At 44.8% G+C, this 27,398-nt stretch overlaps 1 protein-coding gene across 1 annotated transcript in view; it reads right to left on the reverse strand.

Moving 5' to 3' along the window:
- Positions 1-4,187: 4,187 nt before the first annotated feature.
- Positions 4,188-27,398, reverse strand: part of ncoa1 (nuclear receptor coactivator 1) — a gene marked incomplete at its 3' end in the record, with an annotated part of 40,965 nt that continues 17,754 nt past the window's right edge. The window contains exons 7-17 of the mRNA XM_080744266.1: positions 25,087-25,335; positions 23,503-23,866; positions 21,591-21,800; positions 19,275-19,392; positions 16,913-17,081; positions 14,288-14,620; positions 9,054-9,158; positions 7,846-8,242; positions 6,492-6,660; positions 5,318-5,486; positions 4,188-4,382 (exon numbers count right to left, since the gene is read on the reverse strand). Coding sequence (XP_080600392.1) covers positions 4,188-4,382; positions 5,318-5,486; positions 6,492-6,660; positions 7,846-8,242; positions 9,054-9,158; positions 14,288-14,620; positions 16,913-17,081; positions 19,275-19,392; positions 21,591-21,800; positions 23,503-23,866; positions 25,087-25,335 — 2,478 coding nt within the window. The remainder of the gene's footprint in view (positions 4,383-5,317; positions 5,487-6,491; positions 6,661-7,845; positions 8,243-9,053; positions 9,159-14,287; positions 14,621-16,912; positions 17,082-19,274; positions 19,393-21,590; positions 21,801-23,502; positions 23,867-25,086; positions 25,336-27,398) is intronic.

Below are 27,398 nucleotides of genomic sequence, written 5' to 3' on the forward strand. Positions count from 1 at the left end.
TATAATGTGTATAACATAATTCACACATTTTATTTTGCGTGTTAAGGTGTGTTGTTGCCGAGGGGACACAGTGTCTGACTGGGGAACAGTAGTCATAGAAGCACTCAATGGGGAAATTAGTGTGTGGTCAAGTGGAGTGATAGCACTGGGGTATGACATGTGGAGGGGTAAAAAAGAGGGGTCTGAAATCTTAAAAGGCCTCAATTATTTACCGGGGCACGGTCTGGGATGTCCTGCTGAAACCCATTTTTGGAGGTGACGTGAAAAGCGATGTCGTTTGAGACTATCACTTTTCTTTTCTTCAGGATCACCCCATGAACTTGTTTTTTTATTTAACAATGGTAAAAACATCAACAGTATTTGTTTTTGGGAACTTCTATGACTAAAAGCTCTAAACAATAAAATCCTCAGTGTTTATTTATTTTGTACACTTCAGCTCAATAATATAATTCTGGGCCTTTATTTTTTATATTCCACTCGTTGATTTTGGATACGTCTCGTCCTTGCTTCTGGTCTGCATGAATTCCTTTTGAGAACTTTAGAGCAGGGGGTCTTCAACAGGCGATCCAGGACCCCTAGGGGGTCAAATAACTATTTTATTAAGTAAGTCTCACATCCTTTCTATTAGGTAGAAACAATTTGCCAATCTACAATGTTGTGTTAAACAAATATTGTTTTCATATATCATAACGTAATTGGTAGAAAGTCGATTTTCTTAAAACAAATGCTAAATTAATCACAAATATAAGTTTAGCATTCATTTGATAAGATAAATATCAGATTAACACCTTCTAAGCCAAGGGGAGCCCCTTAATGTTAAAACCGTACTATATCGCACATCCCCCCAGGGACTCTCAGCCACGTCGTACATTCCCGGACTTTGTCTTTAAAACCGGAATAAAAGCTTTTGATCCGAAAATCGGCGATCGTCTAACCTTCCCTAGTCACCACTCGTGCACTGATAGCTCATGCAGACCGTGCATGAAGCAGAGGTGACGTCAGCGCCTCTCCTTCTCCAAGGCACCTTCCACCCATCCGTTTACTGTCTACACACTCGAGCTCCTCCTGCAGCCATGCTTGGGGCTATGCTAGCGAAACTTTTCAGTTCTGTTCTTCAGTCACACATGGACTATTTGCGGGGACATTTACGTGAAAGGATCGCGCACGCGAAACGCACGGGGACATCGACGATCGGCCAAAACCCCCATTCTATCCCAACGGAAATCGAGAAAATCATGGTGAGTTAATGGCCTGGGGGAAAAAAAAAAAGAAAAAACAGCGGCGCTGTTCAAGATGGAGGGGCTGCGGGGTCATGTTTATAAACATAATATTATGTCTCAGATCACAATACAATAATAGAAATGTCACGGCTAATCTACCAACCACCATTCTATTTCGGACGTCAAGGTGTTAAGGGCTGATGCATAATCCACTTTTAGAGCCGAGTTTAATTGGGTTGGGCTCTGTCTAAACTAAGTATCTATGGCGATGTTTCGCCATAAAGTGGCGATACAGTGCTGCTCTAAAATGTAACTCCTTTAAGTTTTTTTTAATACAATTTACACTTTCAACTCTAAGTTGAAATGATAAAATTCCACTCTGACTTAAATTAACACTGATGATTTTACTGTGGACTTGAACATGTTGTTGTGATTATAATTATGACGTATGATTTGTACAAGGTGCAGCGTTATAAATGGTCTGTGAAGCCTAATTCAGACCTATGATTTGTGGCGTGACAAAACGGTTTTAAAACATTATAGAGAGACATCGCAGTGGTCTGAATGAGTCTGAACTAGGCTTAAGACTAAAGTATCCAAAAGGTAATGGATTTCCTCTCATATCATTTTATACAAAGTATGTTCTTTAATTAATTGAACCCTATAGCGTCCCTATTGTGGGGCAAACATTCGCCAAAAATAGCCGATCTACAAACTCACAACGTGTAGATTGGCTATTGTCGAAAGGAGCTGACCTATTATAGAGCCGGACCCCGGTCAGGTAAGTATATGTGGTTTAAGTGGTTGAAGAAGATTAAATGAGGGAGGGGGGCATAACTAAGGTGACCATGAAGGATAGTTCAGCGAACCAACGCCACTTTGATGGAAAAATATCAGTTTATCGTTTACAACACCTGTTTGTTCTCTCAGAATTCCTTTGTTGAAGCTGTATGTTGTGCGACGAACGACCCCGTTCCCCATTTCTTTTGCAGTTAATTCGATTTGGCGGTGGGGCCCGTGAGGGGGGGGGGGGGGGGGGGGTGACCTAGCTATTTCAAAAATCAAACTCAGATTTTTTGATTTTTTTTCTTCACATTTTAGAAGATGGAATAATTTCATCCTCCACAACAACAATTCGTTATACATCATGATGCCAAAACGTCGATGTTTTAAACAAGAAATTTAAAACAAAAGAAAACATAACCGGAGCTAAGATTATTTGGATCAGATCTCAACTCTTGAATTTTAAAAAAGAAACCTGGATTTGAATCACACTATATATTATATAGTTTTGAGTTTTTTTCTTGCTGTGAGACATCATTCAACAAACATTTTTTTTGAAGAGGAAAAGCTAGTTAGAAAAATCTTTGTCCTTCGGTGCTGTACAATACTACCCGCCTTGCATGATGCACATGGCAAACAACACTGATAGGCCAGGAGCCAGGAAGTTGGAACGAGAGAAAGAGAGGGGGGAGGGGGGGAGAGAGGAGAGACAGGGCTCTCTCTATATTCACAGCTGCTGAGGTGAAGGGTCAAAATGTGAAGGACAGACAGTTTTAATAATCATAACAGTCTATTTCTTTTTTTTATAACTCTGGAAAAAAAAACTCCTCCCAGCAGAGAGGTACACAAGTTCCAAACTGAGCAGCATCCGGTCTGTCTCCCATCCATCCATCTGTCCATCCATCCAGCTGTCCATCCATCCATCCATCCATCCATCCTGTCTGTTTTACACCAAGCTTGTTCCGATGATGATGTTGATGATGATGATGGTGTTGTTGTTGTTGAAGATGATAATGATGATGGTGGTGAGAACAGAACATTTGAAAAATTAAAAAAAATAAAACGAAATGAAACAAAATAATCATTCCCGAAAAAAGATTTAAAAAAAATAAAAAATCCCAAAATAGAATAAGTAGAAGTCGAGCTTGGGGGAAAACTACAACTTCCATCAGGCACTGCAGCGTGGAGAGAAAGAAAGAACAAAACAGAGAGAAAGAGAGAGAGAGAGAGAGAGAGAGAGAGAGAGAGAGAGACAGTCAGTCACAGATCCAGCTGAAACTGAGCTTCTATCCCACAATGCCACACAGGTCTGAATCGTTATATTCCAACATTGCAGAGAGAGAGAGAGAGAGAGGAGGAAGTAGAAAAAAACAACAAAAAAAAGGCAACCATACTCTCTCTACGACGCTCCCACGCACAGAAAAACAAAAACAAAATAAAAACCAAACCGAAAAATTAAAATAAAAACCCAACTGGGCTCAGCTGTATGTGCTCCCATGATGCACGGCTGCTTTGAAAGGCCGGTGTGGAACGAACGAACGGTTCCGGTCCCGGATCCCAACAACAAGGACGACGGCGACTTTGATGAATCTTGGACGACGTTTTGCGCGGTCGATTCTCTTTCTCGGGGGTTGGCGTTGTCGTCAGGGGCGACGGAGTCAAGAAGCAGAGGAAGAAGAAGATAGGTAGGTAACCAGGAATGAGCAGCGAGACAACACTGTCTTCTTTGATAGGCTGAGGCAGACAAAGACAGGTCGTCGGACAGATTCTAGACAGACAGGTGGGTTTGAAAAACAAAAAAAAAACAGCGAACAAAAAAAGAAAAAGAAAACAACGCACTGCTGCCATTGCTTCTGACTCCCCGTGTTTAAGTTCGCCTGTAGTAGTTTTAGGCTGCACGACGCCACTCCACAGCCAGGGCCTGTTGGAGCCCGTCTTCCGTCCGTCCGTCCGTCCGTCCGTCCGTCCGTCCGTGCGTGCGTGCGTCTGTCCTTCCTTCCGTCCCAAATCCAAATGTGCGATAGAAAGACCCTCCTGTGGGGTCTGGAGCGGCGGCCAATCCCCTCCTCCCGATGATGACGGAGCGGTAGCAGTAGCTAGAAGAAGAATGGCGAGGAAGAAGAGGAGGAGGAGGAAGGTGGAGCGGTGGGGTGGACTGGGGGTCGGGCGGGTCGGTTGGTGGCATCACTCGGTGAGCAGCTGTTGGAGGAGACTCTTCTGCTGAGCCTGGCTGTTCTGGGTGCCGCCTTGGGGGCCCCCCACGGGGCCCTTCTGGGCACCGCCGCCCGCTACGGAGCCCTGCTGGCTCAGGTAGGCGTCGCCACTGCCCACCAGGTTCACCGTGCACTGGACGTCGGCGAACACCTGCACCTGCTGCACCTGACGAAGCCGGGGGGGGAGGGAGAGAGAGAGACAGACAGACAGGTGAAACGTTACGGTTGGAGAAGCTCTGGGCTGGGCTGCCTGGCGACACCAGGTTTAATGTGGTTAATACAATTAATTAAATGAATAGTGGGGCTGCGCCGTTGAAACTTTCTAGGGGGCACTGTTGCGCCATTAGGCCACGCCCCCTTTTGTGAATTTTAGAATACGAAATTTTTCGCCACTTGTGATGTGCGTGCAAAGTTGCGCAACTTTTGGAGTTCATTTAGCGCCTCAAAAATGCGATTCTTTGCGGAGAATAAGAATAAGAATAAACATTGCGATTACAATAGGGTCCTCACACTATGTGTGTGCTCGGGCCCTAATAATAATTATTATTATATCTGGAATTTATATAGCGCGTTTCTAAGTACTCTAAAGCTGGGGTCTTCAACATTTTCAGGCCAAGGACCCCTTAGCTGAGAGATGAAGCAGGGCATATAGTTTCATCGTTTGACAGCACAATCATCAGTGTATTTTGGATTCATGTCAATTTTGTTATCAGATATGTAACCTCTTTGCCGAAAATAGCCGATCTACAAGCTCACAGCGCGAGGCGTTGTGAGCTTGTAGGTCTGCTATTTTTGGCTAAACTTCTCAGAATATGGACACCAGGGTTCAAGTGGTTAATATAAAAAAAGGAGAAAAAAGTTTCTATCGCACAAAGATTTGAAGGACCTCCTGTAGTAACTCTGAGGACCCGCCTAGGGGTCCCGGACCGCCTGTTGAAGACCCCCTGCTCTAAACTTCTCAAAAGGAATTCATGCAGACCAGAAGCAAGGACGAGACGTATCCAAAATCAACGAGTGGAATATCAAAAATAAAGGCCCAGAATTATAGGCAGATAATAATACATGAGATAATAATACACGCTGGACAGGATTCACACTGACCTGCTGGTCGCTGCACATGGTGCTTATGCCCACAGGCTGCCCCATGGGAGGCAGAGGACCCACGCTGCCCGACCCGCCACCGGCCATGGAGACGGTGATGCTCATGTTGTTGTACACCCCCTGCTGGCCAAACGCCTGCACTGCACCCTGTCCTGGCTGGCTGAACAAGCTGTGGCAACGGAAGCAACAAAGCAAAGGACAGGACATTCTGTTGGTGTTCGCTTTGCTATGCAAATAAAGCTCCCACTGCATGTGTACGTACTCTTGTAAAGAACATGGATGTCATGGCAGTTTTGACTTTCCATTAATTTTTAAATTCATATTTTTCTGTGATAGGTTGATTAGAGCAAATACTTCTTTGTAAAAAAAAATATTATTAGTTTTCTGAAAATTTGACCAAATCTGCTGGGTTGAAAATATACATACAGAAATGCTAATGTCCCATGGCCATGTAGAAAGTTGTGTCAATCAAATAAGCAAATGTGCAGCAATTCTTTTGTAAAAGTATAAACTCCATGTCCCACTGTGAAAAGAAGTATTTGCTCACAGAAAAATAGGACTTTTTGAAATAACTAGAAAGTCAAAACTGCCATGACATGTTCTTTACAAGTATGTACATTTTTGATGTGGTGGGAGGGGTTGTGTTTGATTGACGGCTGTGTTTTTACAAAGAAGCGAGTCCGCAAACGCCATTCACATCAGCCATTTCAGACGGGGGACTTTAACATATCATATAAGATTAAAATAACGGCTGAGTGTTAACAGCGCGGATTAACATACAGTAGGAATCAAACTGGAAAACACTACACTTCCTCAAACCGGTTCAAGACTTGAACGGGTCCCTGATTTGCTTGTCTCGTTAGACCCGCCCCCTGGTACTGCCTGATACCGAAGAAACTTTAGGTTCAAATTACAACACCAGACAAAGAGAAGCAGTCTGATCAGAGAGTGGGCGGGTCTATGGGCAAATGGAGGGCACCTACCTGTACTGGAACACTAATCTATCAACCTAAACGGCTTGTCCTCAATTACTGTGTGCACGTATGCTATGCAGGGCACAATACACGTTTCATAATTACAGTAGGTATGACAAGTAGCTCTTTATATCTGCGCAGGACCTTTGTCTCTTTGAAGATCGATATTACGTGGGTCATTTTCCACTCGTCCAGCTCACCTGTTGCTGCCGATGGCCGTTTGTTGCCAATTCTTCATGTCAGATGACTGATAGCCAGGGGGCGGAGCCTGCTGAAGCAAAGGACTCTGGGGGGTGGAGTTCTGAGGTGACAACAGCGGGCTGGTGGGGCCGAGCTCGGCGGGGAAAGGCGGGTCTGGCTGGACTAAAGCTGTTTAAAAAGAACAGAATACACTCAGGATGCGCACAACCCATTTAGGCCTAGAATTATTGAATGCTTTAACCAGTGAAAAATAGCAGATATACAAACTCACTGCGAGCTTGTAGATCTGCCATTTTAGAAAAATCTAGAAAATGAGAATTTTGACCCGATTCTATAAGTGTCTTTTTGTATCCTTCTAGGGTTTTTTTTTTTTTTTTTTTTAACTATGTTTCTATGTCAGCAATCTGGCCAGCCATCGTCAAAGAAAAGGTCCTTTTCACTTAACTGGAGCTCAGTTAGTCTGTTCTTGAGAGACTACTATGTCAGTGGTTTTCATGTGAAGGACCCCCAAAATGATATGTATTTGGCCACGGACCCCCATCTCAAAATATCTAGTTCAAGGGACCACCCAGAAGCAAAATTTGACTGACAAACGTTCGCTTTGAAAATACATATATTCAAAGATTTGCACACATTTTCACGACTTTTTCAAAAATAAAAGCAGATCTACAAGCTCGTAGCTTGTATATCTGCTAATAACTGGTTAAAGCATTCAATAATTCTAGGCCTAAATGGGTTAAATCATCACTGTTGATTTATTCATTTGAAACGCCAAAGAGCTTTAAAGAGTGCACACATGTTACCTCAGGGTTCCCACACCTCTTTACCAATGAATTTCCAAAACTTTTGCAAAACTTTTCCAGAATACTTAACCCAATTTCCAGACCCATTATGAGTCATTCTGCATAATAATGAGTCCCTTACTCCTGAGTGATGCCCAAAGACTGTCAGACAGTGAAACATAAATAAAGCATAGAATGGTATTATGGTATACTGTAATTCCATGCAAAATTATTTGCTACACCACCACCAGAGCTTGTAGATCTGTTTTTGCCCCATACATTGAGAAGCACCCAGCTGGGGACTATTGCATACATTAGGCTGCAATCACTTTCAGCAAAAAACTAATTATGTTACATATTTTGTGTAATGTTATACATGTCTTAGAAAATGTTTTTAAGCGGAAAAACTATGCATAGCTAAATATTTTTCCATGACTTTCCAGGACCTTTGATCAATTCCAAAACTTTTCCAGTACTGGAAAAATATTTTTCTAAAATAATATCCTGGAATTTCATGACCGAGGGAACCCTGTTACCTTTACGTTACATTTGTAATTTACAGTGCACTCACCAGCCGCTCCAAACTGCTGAAACAGCCCCTGCTGCACAGACGAGTTCACCGTGCCCCCAAATTGGCCCTGGATGCCCCCGATCAGCGCCTGCTGGCTCCCTAGGGGTCCTCGTCCTGACAGTTTAGGGTCCAGCGGTCCGCCCGACATGGCGTTGAAGTGGCTGGGTGAGGTAGGGGGGTTCCCCGCCATGGGGCTGTAGCCTGGCGGGAAGCTCAGCTGCTGCTGCTGCTGCTGGGCTGCGGTGGGGGACCCCTTGGGAAGCCTGGTGGCTCCGGGGGCGGGCCCCCCGACGATGCCTTGTCTCATCAGCTTCTGCTGGAGGAGCTGACGCTGGCGGTGCTGGAAGCTGTAGAGCTCCCTCTGACGCTGGGCCAGCATCTGGGCGTTCAGCGGAGGCTGAGGACGGACGGAGAGACAAGAGAGACAGTCAGACAGTCAGAGGAGGAGGCTGTCAAAGAGAAGACGGATGGGCATGTGAGAGGGACAGCGTAACACAGGGGTCTTCAACAGGGGGTCGGGGACCCTTAGGGGGTCCTCAGAGTTACTACAGGGGGGCCGTCAAATCTTTGTGTAATAGGATCATGTTTTAATTAATCATTTGATCATCCCGATATTTTTATCAAAATGCCCCCTCACCCCCGACGCTGCGAGTCGTTGTGAGCTTGTAGATCTGCTACTTTTTGGCACAGAGGATTGGTGTAGAGGGAAAAGAAAGAAAAGCAGACTAGTAGGTATTGACGGTTCAAGTGGTTAAATGTGTGGAAACACACATTAATCCAACCTACACTGACAATACTGTGCTGTCAAACAAGTCTAAGCTGTATAAGAAATCAATGAACATCTGCTACACAATCTTATGCGACATGTAGTGGCCTTCATCTCTCTCTCAACTAAGGGGTCCTTGGCCTGAAAACATTCAAGACCCCTGGCGTAATGGGGAAGGAAAAGCAATGAGTGGAGAACAAATATTGGAAGAACAGAAACCTGCATATACTGTACTGAAACTATATACCGTGTATATGGCATATATTTTATTTCTTTCCTGCAAAAAAGAAAAAGAATCCTTGTAGTAGGTAGGCTTGTGCCAATTAAAACATGTCACAAAATATAAATAGAATCAACTCAAATCTAGTAGTACACAGTAATTGCCTCAGTGTTCCATTTACCCATGTTTAACTCTGAGAGTGTTGATGTGAGGGTGACTCACTTGAGAGGGCATCTGAGGCTGCTGCACTCCCGGACGAATCCCCATGGAAACGAGCTGCTGCGTTGCCCCCGGAAACTGGTTCATGACCGTCAGCCTGTTCTGCAGCTGACACACACACACACACACATTACTACAACGTAGGGATGGGACGATGTGAAAATGTCATATCACGATTATTGTGACAAAAGAAATCGCGATTTACGATATTATCACGATAATCAAACATTTGCCAAAAAAATGCCGATCTACAAGCTGACAATCGGCTATTTTTTGGCAAAGACATTTGATAGAGAGTGAAAAAAGACTATAGAGGGTAAGTGGTATCAGATATGCAGTTCTGCAAATAAAAGGTGAATTGATCCCAGTGCATGACGGAGGACGATATCACGATCATTTAAATATACACAATACGATTATCGTGATTTCTTTTTTTTATCACGATTAACGATAATATCGCTTATCGTCCCATTCCTACTACGTCTGATGTGCCTTTGTAGGCCTTCACAAATGCCCCCTCACCCCCGCAATTCTTCTACATTAAGCGAAGCACACGCCACAGTATGCGCTCCCCAGTCAGCTGATATAAGTGATATTGATGAAAGCATTTGTCACTATTCGATTTCTTTTTCAAGCCAGGACTTGAAATACATTTCCCCATACGGGGGTTGCTAACAATAACAAACAGACTGGCCAGTACAAAATAAATACTAAGGATGTGCGTTTCTGGACAATACAGTTATACTTCCTGGCTTAATTAATGTTTCATAGCAGGTCTGTAAAGGGCCTCACAGATGAGAGGCCGATGTTGGGTCAGATCAGATCTCGTGCCCGGGGTTTATCGGTGTTCATTTCAAACGACAGCGATCCTCTGTCTTGCGACCGGGCCCGGTATATCCCGCTGTGCCAAGTGAAATATCTCAGACCATTACAAATGAGACCGACGTCTCGCGATTCTAGCCACCCACGATCTCGGGGGGGGTGGTGCCATGAGAGACGTGACTAGATGAAGATTCCGCCCCCTCAAGAGGGATAAAATCAAGAGTGTTTTTCTCTCTATCTCTTCACGTCAGTTTAATTGCCATTTGTTTAATGTTTTGACAATGAGGGTGTTCCAGGTGATCCCCAGCTTAATGATGGAGACCAAATGGTAACCAAAAGGACTATTATTTATACTAAAGGGAATCTTTCTCCAAAATAATCAATTAGGCCTACCGCATGCCAGCAAAGTCAACGAGCCAACGACCCAATTAGCGCAGAAGTCCTGCAGCTGCGGTGTTCTGACTCGCTATGCTCCAAAATCCATTTTATTACCTAATTAAATATTAAAACAGCGAAATTAAACAAATATATTCGCTATAGTCTATAACAAAGAGTCTCTCTCTCTCTCTCTCTCTGTCTGTGCCATATTTGTAGCTAATAATGCAGTATTGATACTTTTACTTAAGTAAAGAATGGGAGTATACTTTTTCCATCACTGCGCAAATTAGACTACAGAGGCGCACATGGGTATGGTATAACGTACCTTGATTACAGGAGAAAATAATAAAATGTACTTCTTAAAATGAATTCATCATGCTTGTGCTTGTTGCTAAAAAGTAGGTATTGGCAACATGACTAGTGTATCGCATGCATGCCTTCACACGTTTAAGACAACAGCCATGTTACCATACCTTAGCATTTGCAGAACTGACGCTGCTGGCAGCCGGAGGAGGAGGACATTATGAGCGAGTGTGCAGGCCTATTCGTGGACTCTTTTTATTCTGACTTTGGTTGGTGTTATTACTGTTATGTTGATATGATTGATCTGAACCAAGCTGGACCCAGTGGATTATGTAGTCTACAAGGAAGCCCGTTGGCTGTCTCACCCTGTCTGTCTGTCACAGCAATGGATTAATTGGTAGAAGTTGGTGTTACATTCTTCTTTCGTGTATCATCGTCCTTTGCACACAAGTGATAACTGCGCCATCATGACAAAACATTATAAAAACAAAGGTAGGTTGGTAGTCTTCTAGGTAGGCTACTGTGCGCACACTGGCCGCTGCTCACTTTATAGATATTATAATTATATATTCAGTTATGTTTTTGGCAAGCGAGACGCGAGATGTGATGCGCATCCAGCAAGACACGGCTGAGAGTGTCGCATCTCCAATATCATTGATTGACCAGTGTCCACTCCTAAAAAGCATCAACCAGCATTTTAACGGCAACCAGCCAGACATTAAACAGACATGAGCTTAATCAGCTAATAGCAATTATGAATGTCCAAACCTCGCCGTTGTGGGCGTGCAGTCGCAGAAAAAAAAAAAGTTTAACCTCTCGCTTTTTTTTTTTTTACTGTCCCACCAACATCCAAGCATATAGAATAGGGACAGGCCTAGGTTCCTCAATATCATTTAGCTGGGGACCCCCTGGAACTCCCCAAGGACTGGCGGTCCTCTTTGAGGACCAATGAACAAACTGACAGAACGAGAGGCGCAATGATGTGCCTGCAGCCCGCGCGTAAAAGTAAAAAAAAAAAGGAATGCAATGGAATGTCTCTGACTTTGAGTATTACATTATATGAATAAGATATTATATATCGGTGTCTGTCTGTCAAGTTGCACAAGGTCAATTTAGAGCCCTTATAATACACGGATAGAACCGCACTGCCCTAGCCAAATCTGCGCAGCAAAAAAAAAGACACTGCCTTGTTGCCAAATGACTGCGCAGAAGAAGAAAAAAGAAGAAAGAACGCTATAGGCTATAACGTTTTTGAACAAGTGATTACAACAAGGGAGAGAGTAGGCTAAAGTAAAAAGTAAGTAGGCTAATAATAATAATAAAAGTGTAGGCTGTAATATTGTGAGGTGACAGAATAGCCTACACTCTGCGCAGCCTAAAAAGGGAGGAGCTGGCTTCATATAATCTGAAGCAATCCCGTGAGCTCATTCAGACGACAATAACTGTAAAGGATTCCTACCCGATGACCCGAAAATATCAAGCTTTTTTGATATTATCGTGAGTGCTCCCGACGAGTCCCGAGGTCATAAAAAAGCTAATTAACATAATCCGATCGTGTCGGGGTACTGTTCAAGCCCAAGACCGATTCCGGGGCCGACCAAACGATTTTCCCGGGGTGTCCTCCCGAAATCTGGTCGGGGATCCTCGGCCCCGGGATCGGCTCAATGTGAACGGGCCTTAAGTCAGTCAATCGGTCAGAGTAGTTTATGGTTGGTATTAAGCGAGCAACAAGGGTCCCTATCCCCTTTTTCAGTGTGCCAGACCCCTGGGAGATGGATTGCTTGGAGCGGCAGACATAGCATCAGCTCCCAATGCACATGTCTTAATTACCCAATCCTGAACCCTGCGTTTCAAATGTCATGTCATCTGTTGACTCTGTGTCGACACTTATTAAATAGAGATGATGACGCCATGTCAGCCGCTGGCATCCACAGCTGGTGTGGGGCTCCTACTCTTAACGAACGGGAGCTCTCTAACGGAACGGCCATGGCACGTCCGTGACAGGCAGCATTTATGACTACCGACCGACCACTACCATGTATGCGTTTTAAAATCCAGCAACAAATATTTATTTAAAATTATATCGTCACTGTCTGGCCAAAAGCTCTTAACTCAATTTTTTAGGTTTTTGATTTTTTTACATAAATCATGGCTGAGTGTTGGTTAAAATAATATTGAACCAATGGAAAGAGTTGAAAGTGCTTGGGACAAAACCTCCTAACTTTCTGCCAAACCAGCTAACTCCACCTGATTGACCCTCTCTTCTTTTCATAAATATGTGCTATTGAACACCCTTTACATCTGAGTGTTGGATAAAATAATATTGAACCAAGGAAAAGTAGTAAAAAGCCCTTCGGTCAAAACCTCCTAACTCCACTTGAGCTAAATTTCCCGAAAATGAACATTTTGGAGTTAGGAGGATTCGGCCCGACAGCAGAGATATCCAACATAACAGCCAAGACAGCAGTTAGTATGTAAGGATCGTGGTTTTGTTTTGTGGCCTTTTTAACACACTTGCTTTAACCCATTTAGGCCTAAAATTATTGGATGCTTTATAAAAAAATAGCAGATATACAAGCCCACAGCGCCGCGCTTGCGAGCTTGTAGATCTGCTATTTTTGAAAGTCGTGAAAATGTGTGCAAATATTTGAATACATGTATTTTTAAAGTGAACGTTTGTAACTCAAATTTTGCTTCTGGGTGGTCCCTGGAACAGAAATATTTTGAGATGGGGGTCTGTGGCCAAATACATATCATTTTGGGGGTCCTTCACGTGAAAAAGTTTGAGAACCACTGACATACAGTAGTCTCTCAAGAACAGATTAACTGAGCTCCATTTAAGTGAAAAGGACCTTTTCTTTGACGATGGCTAGCCAGATTGCTGACATAGAAACATAGAGAAGGGGCAGGAGGTTCCAGGACAGCAGCGATTAATAAATGCAGGGAGTGAAACACAAAAGACCAGGGAGAGAAGGAAGGACGGCAGAAGATAAGAGGAGATGAAACAGAGCAGTGAAACTGACCCACAAGGGGATGGATGAGTTATGGGAGTCCTAGAAGTATAATATGAACCGGTGAAGAAAAAGAAATGCGTATATATCCAATATTAAAATTGGCGACAAACAAGAAAAAGAAAAAAAAAAGTTTTCAGTCGAAGGACCCCATAGCTCTGAGAGAGATGAAGCAGGGACCCCCACTACATATCGTACAAAATTGTGTTGCAGATTAAAAATGTACATGGATTATTTCTTACAGTATACAGTCTAGACTTGACAGCACTATCATCTGTGTAGGTTGGATTAATGTGTATTTTCATATATTTAACCACTTGCATGAATAAAGGTTGTATGCGTCTGAGGGACGCTGTGATGAGTGGCTTAATGCGTCCTGGATTAAAAATATGCGTCGCAGGACGCGGGCTATTTCTTTCTCTGCACTTGAACTGTCAATACGTACTAGTCTGCTCTTTTCCCTCTACACCAAACCTCTGTGCCCAAAAAATAGCTGATCTACAAGCTCACAACGAGGCGTTGTGAGCTTGTAGATCTGCTATTTTTTGGCTGATGTTCCACTAAGAATGGGGATGCTAGGTTTCACGTGATCAAACACGATCACACAAAGATTTGGAGGACCCCCTGTAGTAACTCTGAGGACCCCCTAGGGGTCCCGGACCCCCTGTTGAAGACCTCTGATTCATGCAATAAAAAAGACCAACATGACGTCCTCCTCCTCACCTGCTGAGGCCCCTGCAACCTCTGCTGCAGCTGCAGTCTCAGCTGGTTGGGGGGCAGCCGGAGCTGCACCGCGGCAGCCATGCCCTGCGGTCGGGCCATGCCCGGCCTCAGCCCCATGGTCAGGGCCCCGCCGGGGAAAGCAGCACGCGGGGCCCCAAACCCCAGCCCCTGGGGCCCCACGGTGGGCAGCTCTGTGGGGAACTGAGCCTGAGGGGCCGGGGTGAACGTCGTCGACGGGTAGCCGGGGAGCTTGGGATCCATGGTGACGGAGGTGGTGGTGGTGGTGGGCGGTTGGGAAGAGAAGCGTTGGGCCAGGGGGTCGAAACATCCTCCCTGGAAACGGCAGAGCAATGATGCGATTATGACATTTTACATGACGATTAATTGCTCACTCAAATAATTGCGATTAACGATTTAATTGTGTTTTTGTCGTTGAAAATTACATTTCTGTTTGGCTTTTAGGGCTTTGAAGTTGCACCTGGCAGATATGACACATAACCTAAATATACAAAGACATTAAGGACATATTTGACAACTTACTACTAAAAAAAGAACATTGATAGTGGAAATAGGCGATCTTACAAGCTCACGATGCGTTGTGAGCTTGTAGATCTGCTATTTCCAATATTTCTTAAATGTTTGAACATATATAAACATGTAAAACATGGAAACGATTATGACTATCATCACAAAATAATTGCTATTATGTCAAATAATTGCGATTAGACGATTATGTAATAATTGTGACAGCCCATTTTATTCAAGTACATTTAGAATTCCGGACTTTTACTTTACTTACAATGTCTACATTGCCGTATTGGTACTTTTACTTAAATAAGAAATGTTGAGTACCTTTTCCACCACTGCATAAACTCTCTCACAACCACCGTCCTCTGAATAGAGACACCTAGGGCTGTCACAATTATTACATAATCGTCTAATCGCAATTATTTGACATATTTTTTTTTAAGTAAAAAATAGTGGAAATAGCAGATCTACGCGTTGTGAGCTTGTAGATCGGCTATTTCCACTATCAATGTTCTTTTTTAAGTATAAAGTTGTCAATTATGTCAGTAATGTCTTTGTATATTTAGGTTATGTGTCATATCTGCCATGTGCAACTTCAAAGCCTACAAGCCAAACAGAAATGTAATTGTCAGCGACAAAAACACAATTAAATCGTTAATCGCAATTATTTGAGTGACAATTAATCGTCATGTAAAGTGTCATAATGGTGACAGTCCTAGAGACACCAGTGTTCATGAGGAACCTCTGTTCAACGCAACTGTTTATTACACCCCAGTAGATGTGCTTATTATCATATTCATATCATATTCATACATCCGTCTCTCTCTCTCTCTCTCTCTCACCTGTACCAGTTTGTCTATGCCCAGGGCCGCTCTCTCTCTCACCTGTACCAGTTTGTCTATGCCCAGGGCCTCTCTCTCTCACCTGTACCAGTTTGTCTATGCCCAGGGCCTCTCTCTCTCTCTCACCTGTACCAGTTTGTCTATGCCTCTCTCTCTCTCTCACCTGTACCAGTTTGTCTATGCCCAGGGCCTCTCTCTCACCTGTACCAGTTTGTCTATGCCCAGGGCCTCTCTCTCTCTCACACCTGTACCAGTTTGTCTATGCCCAGGGCCTCTCTCTCTCACCTGTACCAGTTTGTCTATGCCCAGGGCCTCTCTCTCTATCTCACCTGTACCAGTTTGTCTATGCCCAGGGCCTCTCTCTCTCTCACACCTGTACCAGTTTGTCTATGCCCAGGGCCTCTCTCTCTCTCACACCTGTACCAGTTTGTCTATGCCCAGGGCCTCTCTCTCACACCTGTACCAGTTTGTCTATGCCCAGGGCCTCTCTCTCTCTCTCACCTGTACCAGTTTGTCTATGCCCAGGGCCTCTCTCTCTCACCTGTACCAGTTTGTCTATGACCAGGGCCTCTCTCTCTCTCTCACCTGTACCAGTTTGTCTATGCCCAGGGCCTCTCTCTCTCTCTCACCTGTACCAGCGTGTCTATGCCCAGGGCCTCTCTCTCTCTCTCACCTGTACCAGCTTGTCTATGCCCAGGGCCTCTCTCTCTCACCTGTACCAGTTTGTCTATGCCCAGGGCCTCTCTCTCTCACCTGTACCAGTTTGTCTATGCCCAGGGCCTTGTCCAGCTCACCTGTACCAGTTTGTCTATGCCCAGGGCCTCTCTCTCTCTCACCTGTACCAGTTTGTCTATGTCTCTCTCTCTCTCTCACCTGTACCAGTTTGTCTATGCCCAGGGCCTCTCTCTCTCTCACCTGTACCTGTACCAGTTTGTCTATGCCCAGGGCCTCTCTCTCTCTCTCACCTGTACCAGTTTGTCTATGCCCAGGGCCTCTCTCTCTCACCTGTACCAGTGTGTCTATGCCCAGGGCCTCTCTCTCTCTCACCTGTACCAGTTTGTCTATGCCCAGGGCCTCTCTCTCTCACCTGTACCAGTTTGTCTATGCCCAGGGCCTCTCTCTCTCACCTGTACCAGTGTGTCTATGCCCAGGGCCTCTCTCTCTCACCTGTACCAGTGTGTCTATGCCCAGGGCCTCTCTCTCTCTCACCTGTACCAGTTTGTCTATGCCCAGGGCCTCTCTCTCTCTCTCTCACCTGTACCAGTTTGTCGATGCCCAGGGCCTTGTCCAGCTCAGCCAGTTCGCTCTCGTCCGTCCCGCTGAGGAAGGACACCAGCTGCTCCAGCAGAGCCTTCTCGTCGTTGCGACCCTCAGGTGTGGTGGGAGGACACAACATCTCATCCAGCGGACAGGGAACGCACTGCCTGCTCACAGAGAAAGATGTGCACGCACACACACACACACACAATAAGTAAATGACACAATGCCAGAATCATCAATACAATCATCACTACTTAACTCTTTTACCGCTTTGGACGTTCCCGTTCGCCCCATTTTTCACGGCGGCGCGATGCCAATTGTACGTTCTTTGGCTCGTTCTTTTGTACCTTGTTTTGATGTCTGTAAACTGATGAGGGGTCGCGCAGGTGTGTACCGTTAACACATCTCCCGTAAAAGTGCTCTCAAAAACCCACTAGACGTTAGTATCAATGGAGTAACAAAACGCTTCCTTGTTATTTTCTCTGGGTCTATTGCTCTGCAGCGATTGAGCTGTCTTGACGGACGGTAGCCTACCGCGGCCATTTCACATTAATTCTTGCATGAGGCTGCCCTCTACTGCTAGTATGACCAAAGTGCACTATGAAATGAGAAAAAAAAAAAGATCTTTGTCTATAACCTCGCAAAGGTAAGCTGCTTTTGCTGGCACAAGACCCAATAAATAAATAATAACATCTGGCAGTAAAACTGTTAACTCACTTACTGCCAATTTAAAATGCCCCTCGAGTGGCACTAGTGCCAGAAGCCTCCATAGACTCCCATGTAATTTATAGTGCACAGATCATGCACGCCCATGCACAGATCATGCACCATGTTTGTGCAGGCTGTTCACAGCTTTCAAACAAAAAAAAAAGATTGGAAATCCGTTCAGGCATTCATGATTTATCAGCCATAATGTTTTCTTCAGATGTAAACAAAAATGGCTGCCATGTTTGAAAGATGGGGTTGTATGGGGGGTGGAACATGCAAAATCGCGATTGAAATCATGTTTACTAGATTTAATTGGGTCCAAAAAAAAAAATAAAAAAAAAAAAAATTATTTTTATTTTCTAAGTAAAAGTCGCCCAAAGTCGCTTGGCAGGGAACTCCATAGTGAGAAAGTTGCTCTAAAAGTCGCCTGGCACTGTATGAGTTAAGGGCTTTGCACACAGTCGTGATTTTCAACCATTGCGTTTTTTTCTTCATTTGGTGCATGATTAAAACGCACTGGATTTGGTGTGCAAGGCCGCGTGGAATCCACACTGCAGATCCCAAAAGGAGTCATAAAAAGAGTGAGCTTTTACCGCATGTGAAAAGACGCACAAATCGAACTGGGTTCGATTGGGGGAAAAAAAAAACGCACTGCCGCAGCCACCTGCCGCATGGCAAAATCAGAGCAGGTGTGCATGATGAGGTCATAGAGAATCATTGTTTTCTTTAAAAAAATTAAATTGAAAGGAAAATCGTGCCCTTTAGATCTCATGGTTCTGTGAAGCTGGTATTTTCTGACATTTCCGAATTGTTTCCACACAAATTTAACCCATTCATAGAATTTGAACGTTCATAATGACACAATTGGGAAGGGAGAAAATGATAACAGGTGCAGGGTTTTCTGATAAAGCTGGTAGGGAACTTTTACCCTTTTTAAAAGAGGGTAAAAGTGATATTTCTTGTGTCAGTCAGAAGGCCAAAATGGAGAGGATCTAGTCAAGGTGGCTGGGGGTTTGAATCCACCTTTATTATTCAGAAGCTTGATGTTCTATGTGCTATTCTGCTATAAATGCTCTGTTTAGAACAGTGGTTCTTAACCTTTTCAGGCCGCGACCCCCAAAATAATCTCATTTTAACTGGGGACCCCCCCCACCTTGATGAGCACTAAGAGTTGAGGCATTACATTTTGCATAACATGGTTCTATTGCGAGGCGTGGTGAGCATGTAGATCGGCTATTTTCACAATTTCTGACTCTAATATTTGAAGATATTTGCCAATATTTAATTTGTCATTTTAGAGGTATTAAACAGTCCTCAAATGTCACTTTATAAATGTGCAGATACCCTCTATACACTTGAACTTTATGTTGGTTTGTTTACAGTTGAGTGAGAAAACATTGTTGCACATTAAGTTAATCCTCTGGGGACCCCCCAAAATAATTTGGGGACCTCCCTGGGGGTCCCGACACACAGGTTGAGAACCACTGGTTTAGAACACACAGTTGCACTCTATATTTCTCTGTAAGCTGGCCAGTGTAATGTGGTCTTAGATCAGTTTTATCATCCGTTTTGACTACAGAGAGGGGAAGAGACATAGGATTATCATATACTGTATCTGGGGTTAATAAGAACAGAAAGGTAATACGTACTCTTGTGGGGACGCTAGTGGAGCTTGTACAGGGGTTTCCAGGCTTCCGTCGAATGACAGCGTATCAGACATGGCCAACGACTGGAACTGGGAGTCTGAACTGTCCATCTTGGCAAGACCTGGGACACAAACACAACACGTTAATGACCGCAACAACCAAGACCTGGGACACAAACACAACACGTTTATGACTGCAACGACCAAGACCTGGGACACAAACACAACACGTTTATGACTGCAACAACCAAGACCTGGGACACAAACACAACACGTTTATGACTGCAACAACCAAGACCTGGGACACAAACACAACACGTTTATGACTGCAACGACCAAGACCTGGGACACAAAAACACAACACGTTTATGACTGCAACAACCACGACCTGGGACACAAACACAACACGTTTATGACTGCAACGACCAAGACCTGGGACACAAAAACACAACACGTTTATGACTGCAACAACCACGACCTGGGACACAAACACAACACGTTTATGACTGCAACAACCAAGACCTGGGACACAAACACAACACGTTTATGACTGCAACAACCAATCTATAACCTGACTGCGCCACATGGTGGCAGTAGTGCGTACCTCCCTACTTTACCATCTGAGATCTCTCTGGAGGAGTTGATAACACTCGTAAAGTCCCGGGCCGGACCAATCAGCGGCAGCTACGGGCGGGCTCTGAGCGGCTCTGAGCCAATAGAGTCTGATTGCAGACCACGTGGAAACCCAGGAGGCGGATACTGGGTGTAACGTCACGCAGACAAGCCAATATGAGTGGTTGGAGTTGGCACTCCCAGACTGTGATAGAGAGACGGCCCCATCCAATCACCTGCTAAAGAATTTGAAAAAATGGCCCGCCCCTTACATCGGGTCTGCCCGAACGATCCCAGATGGATAGTAAGCAGAGCGGTATGCAGCCAGGCATACGCACTGCTGCTATCATCTGGCGCAGACAGGTTAACCAATCTATAATGAACTGTCAAAACCTCTTGTAGGATGTAGGGCTGTCACGATTATGACATTTTATATGAGGATTAAATGTCACTCAAATAATCGCGATTAACGATTTAATTGAGTTTTTGTCTTTGACAATTACATTTCGGTTTGGCTTTTAGGCTTTGAAGTTGCACATGGCAGATATGACACATAAACTAAATATACAAAGAAATCACTGACATATTTGACAACTTTATACTAAAAAAGAACATTGATAGTGGAAATAGCCGATCTACAAGCTCACAATGTGTCGCATCGCGACGCGTTGTGAGCTTGTAGATCGGCTATTTTTTACTTTAAAAAAATATATATGAACATTTTTCAACATGGAAACGATTATGACAATTATGAAAAATAATCGCGATTATGTCAAATAATTGCGATTAGAGAATTATGTAATAATTGTGACAGCCCTAGTAGGATGTCCATATACAGAAATACAGAATCAATATCCAGTAGTTAGGCTCAATGCTAAACGTCTTCTCAGAACAAGTCAAAACAAAGTATCACATTTTAGAATTCATTTGTATCAATGCAAAAGGAACACACACACACAAGTGACCTTGTGCTGTTTGTGAATGCAGGGCTTAAAGCCTACCTGCTGTTTACATGGCGTAAAACTCCAGTGACTTCCATTATTCCTGTGATTTCTTTTGGACACTGCTATCCATACAGAGAGAGCGACGTCTCAAATCGCCCATTACTTTGCAGCATGAAATAATAACACCACCAGTGCAGCGGAGCGGAGGTCCCAAAGGTTTAACACACTTCCAAACGGTGTACATCGTTTAAGCCATAGGAGCATGATTTTCTATTCTTATGATAAATATGAACTTTAGTCAAACTATTGCGAGTAATCCAAGTGATGTTTTGTTGTGCATCGTCGTAGCTACTAGCTTCCCGGTACAGCTGCAACAACCTTGCTAACAAACAGAGCTATTTCCTCTCAGTACAGCGAGCGGATTTCAAAATAAGAGCTACCATAATCTGATCAAGTCAACAATCAAGTCACGTCTACTGGTTTTATTTTTAAGTCTACTTACAGGAAGTAGTTGGACTGAACTGAATTAGAAGTACATGACACACCAGCACTCTGTACCGCACCACAGTGGAACTGATGCTATAAAGATAATTAGCGCAGACGGCTCGACTTTTTTATTTTTTTGCGAATCTGCTCTGATCTCTTAAATAGCCCCTAGGGACTCCTCAAGACGGAAATCCGTCCCCAGGACGGAGAACTTTAAGCCCTGTGAATGATACTTAATGAACGCAGAAAGCAACTGGCAGACCAACATCCTTCCTTACCGGGGCTGGGGTTGAAGGGGTTGATGACGTCTGCCTCTGGGAAGGGGCTGGTGGTGTCTTTGGGGTTCTGGAAGGGGTCTCCCTGTCCCTGACCCTGACCCTGTCCCTGTCCCTGTCCCTGGGTCTGGCCGGGAGTCGGGGGCCCACAGAAATCGAAGGGTGACTGACTCTGCAGGCTGGAGCCTGAAGGCGGACCTCCGTCACTGAGACCTGATGCAGGAAAAAACGGTGGCTTAGCCAAATTCACTGACTGGATTTAGATGCACACACCTGGATATAGTCGGAGGCCTTGGGCTTTTTCGTGCTAATCAGTCTAAAAGCGCCACATTTTGCACAGATGTAGCCCAGGGCTTGCTCTAGTGATTTAGCTTGGACGCCCGAGTCGGCGACCTTCAGTGTCGCCACAGCGGCCCAATAGAGTTGGGATCCCATTTTTTTTCTGGGTATTTAAGTAGGATGTGAGGGGTCTAACTAGGGGGTTGTCATGATGCTGAATCCATTGCAAGCATTTGTTTCGCACAAAAAAACATTCCTTGGGCTAGAAATGGCCCCAGAAAATGCCCACAAAACTGTGAAAAGTAATGACTCATCACTTTCCCATCACTTTTCATCACTAAACCATTGTTTTCTGGGGCCATTTTTAGCCCAAGGAATGTTTTTTTGTGCAAAACAAATGCTTGCAATGGATTCAGCATCATGACAAACCCCTAGTTAGACCCCTCACATCCTACTTAAATACTCCTGTATAGAAAGTCGATGGGAGCCCAACTTGATTTGGCTGCTGTGGTGACCCCGAAGATCGCCGACTCGGGAGCCCTAGCTAAATCATTAGAGCATGCCCTGGGATACATCTGTGCAAAATCCCTAAGGCCCCCGACTAATAGAGCAGTCATGACGTGACTCGCTCATCCCCCAGTTCACAGAAATAATTTCTCTATGGAGAATAAAATTGTGTCATCTTAAAATCGTCTCATATAAGCATTGTGTTCCAAAAATAAACAAACGGTTTGCGTGATATTGTCGGGGAGGTGTCTCTGTATGGTTTATGATAGTCAGTCACTCATTTTTAATAAAGCCTGTTTCTAGAGAAAATGTAACTAATTCGGCGACAGTAACATTAGTGTTTTCTCACCATCCGTTGATTCTTCATATCCATACGAGTCAAGATCATTTGTTTATTTTTGGAACACAGTTCCACCGCTAAGGCTCCATGTGATTACATTGTGCAGAATGTAAAACTGATACTTTTGTATTTTTGCAAGGTGAAGAATTGGTGGCATTGTACAGTAACTGTTGTCAGAACGACTTCTTCTTTCGTGTATCATTTAATCATCCTTGACAAGGCAAGATGAATTATTTGATACATTATTTTTTTTATCAAAGCTAAGCTGCAGGCAAAACTCTTAAAGGGATATTTCACATTTACAAGGTGGGTGCGTTTTATTTCATGACAAGAATAATGTATTTTACAGAGTAGGTGGGGTGCTGAGGGGCTCACCACCGCAGAGAATAGACTTTCAACAACGCAAAACTACCTTTGGTTTGGTGAGTAGTGAAACAGTTTTGTTTATTTTGACTGAAGTAGAGCGCTCGGAGGGGCTGAGATACTGGGGTCTAGCCATTTGCCGACGGGTCTGTCAAGAGCGTCTCCGGGAGGTGACGGGATGGACCAGAGCTAACTACCCTCCTAATACGTGAGCAGGCCGTGTTTTTTCGATAACATTTTTCATTTATTTCTAATATTTTTTTATAGTATTTAATTTTTTCCCAAAAAAATATTTAGAAGGCGTTTAAAAATCTGTCTCGGGTCTTAGTTGACCAGGGTCCTCCTAGGATTCTATACTTCCATTCCTTATTTCTCCCCCCCCCCCCCCCCCCCCTCTCTCTCTCTCTCTCTCCCCACCAGTGTTACCTCTATTAGGCGTGCCGGGGGGCTCTCTCTTCACAGTCACGCCACGGGGGGCGTTGGCCTCGCCTGGCTGGGGCTGCGACGGGGTCTGGGTGGTCTGGCTGGGAGACTGGAGCTTGAGCTGGGGGGAGGGCGAGTGGAGTTGGGGCGAGGGGGAATGCAGCTGTGGAAGGGACTGCGACGGCTGGGACACAGGAGACTGGAGCTGAGGCGGAGGGGAAGGCAGTTGGGGACCACCACCTCCTCCTGCTGCTGCTGCTGCTGCTGGGGTCGCAGAGTCCTCGCAGCCTTGCTTGGCCCCCACGGGGCCCCTGAGGCCAGGCAGCAGCTGGTTCAGAGGATCCAGGTCGCCGGGGCCACCGGAGAACTGAGGGACGGATAGGAAAAAGTTTAACAAGTGATTGAGGGAGGGAAGAAGGAAGATAGCAAGAGAGAGGACAACAGAGAATACATAAGAGAAGATGAATAGGAGAGACAACATGGAGAAAGGAGACACATGATGTCAACTGATAACTACATTACATTGTACATTTGTAATGTTATTACAGGCAAAATATACACTAGTAAGACAGGGGTTGACACTAAGGTCTAGAGGCACTTGCCCGTCGGGCAAGTACAGGTCATGTTCTACTTGCCCAAAGGTCATGCCCACTTGCCCGAAAAGTAAATCAAATCGTCCATTATAAAATGAAGTCAAATTTCAATTACCGTTCAATTTAACACTTATTTTGTTTTACTTTCTGGTGCTGTGCGATAAAAAAAATTCACACAGCTACATTTTTATCCAAATACCTACATGGCTATATGATTGAATATGACATGGGTTCACACCTATTCTATATTTTTTAAGTGTAGCAACAGTGAAAAAAGCACATTATAGGTAAAATGTGTTACGTTCCACAGACCAGAAGACATAGCATCCTGGCCACATTCAGGTGTTTAGACGGATATCTGAGCGCTTGCCCGAAAGTGTTATTTACCTGCCAGGGGCAGGTGGGCAAGCCTTAGTGTCAATGCCTGAGTAAGATATACTAGTAAGAGAAGCAACCTTCTCTTGCGAGGTCGCGCACATGGGCACGTGCAGGGGCGTCACAAGGGGTAGGAAAGTGGGACTTAGTTAGTGGGGCCCAAGGTGGAGGGGCCCTAATAACTTTATCTATTGAAAAATAGCAGATATACAAGCTCACAACGCGGCACTCGCTGCGAGCTTGTAGATCTGCTATTTTTGAAAAGTTGTGAAAATGTGTGAAAATCTTTGAATATATGTATTTTTTAAGCGAACATTTCTAACTCAAATTTTGCTTCTGGGGGTCCCTGGAACTAAATATTTTGAGATCGGGGTCCATGGCCAAATACATATCATCTTGGGGGTCCTTGACATAGGTTTTTCAAAAATAGCAGATATACAAGCTCGCAGCGCGGCACTTATCTGCTATTTTTCAATAGTTAACATTCATGGGGGGGCCCGCAGTGAATCCTTGTACCGAGGGCCCAGAATTTGGTGTGACGCCCATGGGCACGTGCAAAACAGTCTTGGGCCTGGCAGAGACAACTATACATGTAACTACTCGTTACAGAGTGACGTACCGCGGAGTCTCGGCTGTCCTTCCGGCCGTCCCGTCGGGCCTCCGCAACAGGAGGACTGGGTTTGGGACTGAGGCACCCGGAGGCCGCACCGGGGGCCAGTCCAGATTTAGAGGCCCCGCCCCCTGGGGTGGTGGTGGCAGCACCGCCGCCGCCGCTGCAGGGCGCTCCATCCACGCTGGTTCTCTTCTCCACCTTCACCCTGACCGTCTGCAGGCTGAGGGCCGAGGGCGGAGGCAGGTCACCCAGGTCCTGTCCAAAGGCAAACCAAGGTTCCGTCAGAAAACACATTTCAAATGTCTACTTAAAACCCATTTAGACCGGGTGAACATTATTGCGCGTAATGTTTTGCTTTAACTATTGAAAGATAGCAGATATACAAGCTCACAGCAAGGCACCGAGTGAAAAAATATATACGTATCTGTATATCTGCTATTTTTCAATTGTTAAAGCATTCAATAATTCTAGGCCCCCTAGGGGTACACGTATCCCCCATTTGAGAAACCCTGAGATAGGCAATCTGGTGAAAAACCCTTTGTGTGTAAACAGTGTGACAAGAGTTTCAATCAACTAGTTCACCTGAAGACCCACCAGCTTGTCCATACTGGAGAAAAACCCTTTGTGTGTAACCGGTGTGACAAGAGTTTCAGTGAGTTAGGTACCCTGAACTAAGAGACACACAGCGTGTCCACACCACATAAGAGCTTCAATCAGTTACATATTCTGATGACAAACCATCATCTCCACACTTCACCCAACGTGATGATCCAGGCGACTCGCCTTGGGAACAACTCTAGTGTTTTCAAATGGGGGTCCGCGGGCTAATGAGTGTCAATTTGACATGAAGAAGTTGTTTATTGTTTATTGAATAGAGTTCTTGCTTACTCCCATCATGTGTGTACCTACAGTATATCGCCCTTCTAAGTCTCTCTGAATAAGAACGTCTACTAAATGTGTCAATTGTAATTTGTAACGTGTCTTTTCAAATGGGGGTCCACGGGCTAAAGGGTCATTGCCACCAGGCAAGATAAAGATAAAAAAACATCCTTCTCAATAGAGGCGGATGGTAGTGATCATTTTATACTTATGATATTCCTTTACTTGTAAAAAAAATCACACCCGTGTGAACTGAGCGGTGGTTTACCCACCAACCCCTAGAGCTTCGAATTAATTTATATTTAATTAAAACAACAAATCTGCAGCACTTCTCGCGTGTAACGTTAAAATGTGGCTGGTCTCGCGAGGCAGAAGTCTCCATTCGCCGCTGCAAAAGTGGGCTGATCTACAAGTCCACAATGCGTCACTGATCCAATAGGTTGTGGGCTTGTAGATTAATTAAAAGGGTGCTTGTTTAGCGACACCGACATACAGCGAAGAATAAACCTCCAGCTACTGAACTTTCCCTACACTGACCGTCCTCCGCCTAGCAGACAGTGCTTTGCCTCTTGAGTTAAACGTGCTCACGTTTCACACAATGTAACTTTAATTGATTCAGAATGATAACGAGTCAAGCTGAAACGGGCGACTCATTTGGTAGGGACGGGAAGGCAGACTGTTTACGAGACTTCTCCACCGAAAACACTGTGTAAAGCATGGATTTCTTCTCTCACGAGTCTGCCTGCACGCAGCCACGTTCACGGTAAAACTCCCTCCGTCCCTCTGTAGACTACCTAATTTGGTTCAAACGAAAACATAATCCATTGGTGTGATTATAATTGCTCGTTTCACATCGTGGTTGTTCCACGCTTCGCATAGACGATGCGATGATACTGCTCTTGCTTTTACCAACGCCAGTCGTCAGGCACGTGCACACAGACATCAAACGGGGCTTGAGCCCCTGCCCTTTTAAGAGAGAATTGTCCACCAAAGGGCCCTTTTAGAAATGTCAGCCCCTGCCTCTCTTAACATTCTCTGCACGTCCCTGACCAACGCGGTCCCTGACCAACGCGTGAGAGAGAGAGAGAGAGAGAGAGAGAGAGAGAGAGTGTTGTCTGCCTCAGTGGTGCGTGTTCCCCACACTCAAGCCCCCACCGTTGCGCTGTGTGTGTGTGTGTGTGAGTGAGAGAGAGAGAGAGAGAGAGAGAGAGGGAGAGAGAGAGAGAGAGAGTGTGTTGTCTGCCTGCCCTGCTCAATAGCGCCCCTCCTTTAACGTGTGTGTGTGTGTGTGTGGTCTGTGTGTGTGGTCAGGAGAGGTATGGCCGGCGACAGACATACACGGCAGGCGACAGACATACACGGCCAGTAACATCTTGAAAGCGAATCACAGGAGCGGCTACCACCGCTCAAAAAGAAGAAAAAAAAATTCTACAACAAAC

Source organism: Nannobrachium achirus (genome assembly GCF_963921795.1).
Source record: "Nannobrachium achirus genome assembly, chromosome: 16".
NCBI classification, from domain to species: domain Eukaryota; kingdom Metazoa; phylum Chordata; class Actinopteri; order Myctophiformes; family Myctophidae; genus Nannobrachium; species Nannobrachium achirus.